Raw genomic sequence first — 7,284 nt, forward strand, 5'->3', positions numbered from 1 at the left:
AGTCCACACAGTCCTAATGCAAGATGAGTACGTGCGAAATAAAAGTGCATTGCACTGTGGACTATCATGTGACCTAGGATATAGCAGCAAATTCATTGTTTTGTCATCTACGCGCACACGTAGCCTAAGCTTTAAGGATACCTAAAGACAGCTAAAACGGTTTCAAATGTGGAATAAAATGGGAATTTCTAGGACCCTAGATGTGGAATATAAAGCAAATAATCAACTTTTAGTTTCAGGCAATGAGACAAACTATCACTTCCTCGGCGATCTGAATGTGTACGCTATCTTTCCTCAGCTGTGCTTCGGAAAGATAGCCACATCCAGATCGCCTCGGAAGTGACAGTTTGTCCCATCACCTTCACCAAAAAGTGATGCTGGGAGTATTACGTTTCAGTTTGTTCTGCTACATTTGAATCAATCATTCATTGTCTGTTATAATACAGTGCAATCCTGTTATAACGAACATGGTTATAATGAAATTCCAGTTACAACAAAGTTAGAATTGAGGCCGCAACATTATTTGCTCTATGTTTTTTATTGTTCATTTGCTAAGTTATAACAAAATTTCAGCGTATAACAATAAAAACTGCTGGTCCTGAGGACTTTGTTATAATGGGAGTCCACTGCGCATGTAATGTATACTACACTTGAAGAAACAGGTAGAGACAGGTGCACCTCATGACCCTTCATACAGTCAGATGTTAGCTCTGTTTGTAAAGCCAACGTGAGAGAAATACATGTTCATAGTACAGAGACAGCCATACATGTTTAGTCACAACAGATGGGCTAAATAATTGTCATTATTGAGTTTGTGAAACACATTCTACTAGACAGAATTATACTGTACTACTGAATTTAATGTTAGATACACTAAGTAGATGTATTGCAACTTAAATGAAAGCTGGCAAATTGAGAACTTTGTAATGAAAAGGATGTGGAGCTGATTAAACATTGGGCAGATTAGCTGGCATTGTGTGATCAGCAGATCAGGAATTTTTGCAGACAGTAAATACACCTACAATGACCAGTCCAAACCGTGCCTTCTTCTTGGAGCAGTCACAATAGCCTACCATGTTTATTGGAAATAGACTATGATTCAGTGCACTCCCGTTATATCGAAGTAGTAACGAAATTCAATTTGCAACAAATTGAAAATTTAGGCCCCAACATTACCTGTTCTATACTTTTTATTGTTTATTTGTTCGGTTATAATGACATTTCAATATTATGAAAGAAAATTGCTGGTCCCAATGATTTCGCTATAACGGTTGTCGACTGTAATACACACGTGTGTTACTCGAGTTGAATAGGCTTTGTAGGTACTTACATGTAAATTCCTTGTCAGGTTGTATTTTGTTGCAGTGGGTCTAGAGCACTTGACATCTGATTAGATCAGGTGTGAATATTTTAATGATACAGTGTATGAAGAAGAAAGAGAGAGAGAGAGAGAGACAGACAGAATGTACATTGTACATGTATGTTAGGAGTACATATTGTAATTGTGATGTCATTTTACCTACTTGGTACACTGTATTTGATTTATAAGATCTTCCATAACTGCTATTAAAAGAAGGGATTTGAAGTTGTTTAATACATTAACCCATAAAATTTGAATGTACATGTAACACAGTCACATTCATGTTTGTAAAATTGTATAAATTTTCTGCACAGCTTATCTATATGTACAAATTAGCAACACTAGACAAGAGAATAGCATGGGAAATCACGAATATAAATTGATTGTGATATTTTTACTTTCCACATGAAGCCGACATAATTTTAATTCAAAACTTGTGTTTAAAAGTGACTCTTATACAAGTAGCTTGTGTGTCTGAGAAGTTTACATTGTCAGGCTGCAAACTACAAGCTGTGATGAGGCTTGCGATTCAGATGCTTGGATGTACATGCCTTCCTTTTTACTGTGTGCAATTTTAGTTTCAGGAATGGATGCTAGGTGATGTGGAACTCCTATGTTACATTCTTTTTGTCAATAAAGTGGATTGTTGAACAATTCACTCATGCCTGTCAAATCATATTTTTGTGTAATGCCACGATTGTTCTACATTGCCTTATGAATTTAAGCTTGCATGAAATTTGGGTAAATTCTAGTGAAATGGATTGATTACAAATCAGTTTCTAAAAATGAGTGTTTTGTAATGATACTTGAACATGGAAATCTCCTATTTTGAACATTACATGCATTTGTGTGGGTTTCAGCCAGCACTTGTCAGAACAGGTGAACTGATGATCGTGCAATAACTGGATTGCAAACACAAAGGAATGTGATGAGGAAAAGGCGATTACACTTTTTATTTCATGGAGATACTCCTTCAATTGATTATGTATGGCTTGTACACACTTTTGTGGAACTTATTTTTTTAAATCAATTCTCGTAACGTGTTTAATACTCTTTAGCTTCTATACAGCGAGAAATCTGTGGAAAATTGTTGCTGTTAATGAAATGGTGTACAGATACAGGTATATTTATATAATTTCATGCCAAAGACCAGGCTTTCAGTATATGAATGACACACTTGCTTCACTGCAGGTAGGTGAGCCAAATTCAGTGTTGTTCCTGGTATGTAGTGCTCTTGTAAAACATGTACTAGCACCAAAAAATTTTTATATGGTACAAACTGTATATCATAAGAGGGCTTTCTTCATCTGATTTCAAAGAGGTGTATACTGTACAGTGTATGACAAAAATACATCAATTAAACTGCTGCAAAAAAACACTGCTGTGACAAGGCCTTCAGGTACAGTTGTTTCATCAAATGTCCGTTATACATGTATTGTTCTACAGTGTATGTCCTCACTGTAAAAGTATAACATTGGATACATCCATGCACACACACACAGACACTTAAGCACACTCTTCTCTTAATTGAATGATATTCTTTATTTGAATTTCATTCAATATCAGCATCATATCCACAATGAAACATATGTTATTTTCTCTCTCTGTCTCACACACATACACACACACACACAAAGAGACTCCCACAGAAGAAATTGTAAATACAGCATGTAATGGCATCATACACATACCAGTAGTCATCACAGTCAGATACAATGTATAACATTTTTTTGAGTGATCAATATACATGTACTTGTATTTCCAAAGCCAACGAGACTTAGACAATACATAAAACAGCTAATACAAAGAACATGTAACTCTATTTTTCCCATATCCATGTATATGAAAATCCAGATCTCCAAACCTTTCTGACTTTCTAATTTGGCTCCAAAATATGAAAGAAAGAGTAAGTTACTCTATTTTTCCCATATCCATGTATATGAAAATCCAGATCTCCAAACCTTTCTGACTTTCTAATTTGGCTCCAAAATATGAAAGAAAGAGTAAGTTCCCCATTGGAGTTTGAAGTAAAACTATCGATAATACATGTAATAGGAAACTCCTATTGACACAAGAGCTGGGATTTGCCAAATATTCAGATTCTTTTCTTCAAATTCAGGATGGCTGGGAGGTTAGGAAAACCTTCTACTTGGCATTTTGTCTTTGTGTTCACTCATCAAAGAAGAGAAGGACAACACCTGATATCTCATGAACAGTCATTTGTAGATTTTACATTTCTTGCCATGCATTTACTGCTGAAAGGATACATGTGAGTGGGTCAGTTGAAGTCAGGCTGAACTGTGTCTGGTCCTTTACAGAATTGTACATAAAGGAATGCTTTTTCAACATTAAGGTTAAAGCTTCAGACTCCTAATCCATGCCAAGAGCTACTATGAACCATCAGTTGATCATCATACAGTACTGTATCTGTCATGCTACACAACAGTGGGTACAGCATTATGGACTAGTTCCAGTCTGGGCTTTTCTTCACTGTCATAGACTGAACTAGTGAGAAACCTTTTTAGAGGCCAAGAAACTTGGCAGTAACATCTGATTTACACCAGTCTTGATCACCTATAATTTTGCCCCATGTAACACTCATCATAACTTAAAAAACACAAACAAGGTAGTCCTGTTGATGTGATTTTTACAAAAATGTGATATTAGTGGCATAAACTGAGACTGCTATATTTGTACAGAATACATGTACATGTACATTGTACTGTATACTGTATTTCACAAATTAGGATTTTTTGAAAAAACTTGAGTGATTGAATTTGCTATTGAGCAACAGTGACAGAAAGTATCAACAAAAAAAGAAATTACTGATGTCTCACCTTGCAGATGATACACAGTGCATTAGTGTTATTGGAGGCATTTTCAAGAGTTATTAATTTCACAAATTTGTAATAGTCAACTTGCAAAATTAATGAAAACAAAAACACAATATACACTACATGTACATATCCAGTACCAGGTTCTTGTCTCACATCATCAAAAGGCATTTCATATTTCATTTTTTTCCCCTCTGATTCAGCACATCTAGCTGCCATTGACAGAGTCTGAATAAAATTCCATGTTGATGACACACGGCTGTTCTCCATCATGATGTATGTCTACACATGAATTATTCAATAATGAGGCTAAAAGTGTGGTTTTGCTCACTCCTTTCACACAATGTCTGAACGACACTAGGATGACTCAAGATGCATAATTCTCGTGATATCAATGACTATCTTGTATACGCCGACAGGTAAAACCAGGAAATCAAGCAGAAGACACTGCAGTGTTCATGAGGAAAGAAATCTGCCCGTCATTTTTTCCCTTTCTGGGTTTTTGCAGTCCCATCTCCTGATGAAGTTGTTGCAACAACAGCCAGCTGCTTAGGTTCTGATGATGATGCCTTGGATATGATGTCCATTTCATTTCGTGCAGTGATTGCTTTTGTGATGTTCTGCAAATCAGAAAGGAAAGTATGGCAACAAAGAAAAGTCAAGTCATACAGGCTTGATTAAATTCCTTATCCTTTTTTTTTTTTTTTTTGGCTGTTTCCAAATGGCTAGTCAAATCTGATTTTTTTTTTCTTTTGCAAGAAGATCTTACCATTGCATCTCTTTCTAGAAAAGAAGTGTACCATAACTGCACTCTGAATCAACATCCCACTGGATGATAATCATTACAATTTACTATTTTTCATGAGGTCCCAACAATGCTGACTTGTGCAATGTTGACAAAAGATGGCACACATTTTTCAGTGAGGACAATGGATATTACACAGAACATGACTCAAGTTGGTTTAAATACCATTCACTTGCAGCTGCTGTTGTTTGTTTGTGGGGGGAGGAGGTGGGGACTAGCAAGATAGTACAGCTTTTTTTAATATGGTAACTGTATGGGTGTACCATTAAAAAAGTAGAGTCTTTTTTTCTTAAAAAAGCAAAAATACAATGTGTATTATGCTTTGATTTTCATATTTGAATACTCAATGTACTTTACATCTTACAATCTTACATGCCTTCATCATAAGTGTAACATTAGAATAATCATAAATCCGTCTAGTCAAATACCACATGGATTCTGGATACTGGTTTATTCAAGGTAGATTTACCTTTTTGAGTTTTGCAGCCTGAATCTGCCTTGCTTTCTTGGGGGCAATGTAGCGAGCTGAAAATGTAAAACAATGAAGTTTGTTATCCAATATTGATGGTGTTTGTAACAAAACACAAGGGCTAGGGACATGTATTTTAAACTCAAAGGGTGCGTACAGTTCTGGTCAAGGAGAGGACTTAGCTTTTAACGTTTTGCAAGATATTCAGAAACCACTCTATGAGATGTCAAAGAACATGCAATTCTAAGGGGTATCAAAAGTTTATTTGATGAAAATTGGTTTTGAAATGGTTGAGATATCCAAAAACAAGGTGAAACAAAGGGATCCTAATAAAAGGCGTGGCCTGTAGTCTTTTATTATAATTTTTTTCTTTCATATCTCATCCATATGAAAACCAATTTTCATCAAATAAACGTTGAATCCTTCTTAAAATTACGTGCTCTTTCATATTTCATAAGAGGTTTCTCATTATCTCACTTAGGAATGTTCAAAACATGAATCCCCACCTCAACCAGTACTATTATACTTTACAGTCCCTTTAAAATGAAGGAACAAGGAAAGGAAAAGTCACACAGAGGTGATCATTACACAGCAAGATAAAGCAAACTAGAAATGTCGCTATGGCGACTGGTATGCCTCCGCCATAATGCATGGTTCTACGAATAGGTCTATAGCACAATGCCTTGACAATGTGTGATGACAGTTTCATATATCTGGCAAAATATTAAAATGACAGGTTTGTCACACATGCATTGAATGTTCACTTTCCTTGAACTAGGTTTATTTGGATGAATGGCTATACTGTCTAATAAGAGTGCAAGTATTTGGGGATTTGTACCGGTACCCAACTTTTGATCCTTTTATAGAAAGTTCAAAGAAGATGTGAAATTTAACACTTTCACTTGACCTTTGACCTTTTGGCCTTTGACCTTTTGACAAGAAACTTTCCAGAGAATCTGTATTGGGTAATACATGCATTATGTGCATATATATGAATCTATGATAATAATTTACGTCATGTCATGCGACTAAATACTAACACTAACACTACGACTCGAGTGCTAGCGAGTAACAGTACATGGGGTAGGCCTAGGTAGCCTAGCACTAAGATTAAGAACTAGACGGCATCTACGTACTACTACTAATTAGTACAGTTCAGGAAACCCGCTCATGAGGACCGCTCCCACGTACGAGGACTGCCCCCACGCCTCATGAGGCCCGGGGGGGGGGGGGAACGCCTCATGAGGCCCCCTATTCACTTCTAGTAAAATTTAATCTACTAGTAGTCTAGTTCTTCATCTCACATCTGACGTGTAAATTGTCGCAACTTTGCACGGTGATTTTTTGTTACACACACATGTCCACTATCCATGATGAAAAGAAGAAAAAATCCTATCTGTTTTTCTTTTTTCAAAAATCGAGTTTTAATCAACCGATGCAGAGCGCCTATCAAAACAAAGGTTCGTCACATTTTCATAACACATAAAATAATATGTGGGGCTACACTACAGAATGATTCCACATCGTCACAATAATAATACAGAGTTGTATATTTACCGCCTTTCTTAGGTTGATTATACTTTTTCTGGTGTGAAGTCCTCTGTTTATTTTTCCTCCCACTTCCTGGAACTTGAACTTTCGTCCTCACCTTTCCCTGTACCATGGTAATTTTTTGTTCTCGTCTATTAAACGCTACAATTCACAGACCCTGTAAATGTAAAAGGCTGACTTCGGAAAACGTGAGCGAGGATAAAGTAGCATGTCACCCACTCGCACGTACGTACTTACCATGCGCATGCATGCAGCGCAGGCGCGC

The 7,284-nt window shown here is 36.4% G+C and overlaps 1 protein-coding gene across 2 annotated transcripts; it reads right to left on the bottom strand.

Moving 5' to 3' along the window:
* Window positions 1-3,004: 3,004 nt before the first annotated feature.
* Window positions 3,005-7,217, bottom strand: LOC140227504 (UPF0390 protein zgc136864-like). Of its 2 annotated transcripts, XR_011901054.1 has the most exons (4): window positions 7,026-7,217; window positions 5,469-5,524; window positions 3,322-4,814; window positions 3,005-3,224 (listed from the first exon to the last, which is right to left on the bottom strand). XR_011901054.1 is itself a non-coding variant. In XM_072307903.1 (3 exons), the coding sequence occupies exons 1-3, from the start codon at window positions 7,129-7,131 to the stop codon at window positions 4,674-4,676; spliced, it is 303 nt and encodes a 100-aa protein (XP_072164004.1). In that variant the 5' UTR covers window positions 7,132-7,217; the 3' UTR covers window positions 3,007-4,673. The 2 variants fall into 2 exon arrangements, 1 of the variants encoding a protein (XP_072164004.1); XM_072307903.1 differs by having other exon boundaries at window positions 3,007-4,814.
* Between the last annotated feature and the right edge of the window lie 67 nt (window positions 7,218-7,284).

Source organism: Diadema setosum, chromosome 4, assembly GCF_964275005.1.
Source record: "Diadema setosum chromosome 4, eeDiaSeto1, whole genome shotgun sequence".
NCBI classification, from domain to species: Eukaryota; Metazoa; Echinodermata; class Echinoidea; order Diadematoida; family Diadematidae; genus Diadema; species Diadema setosum.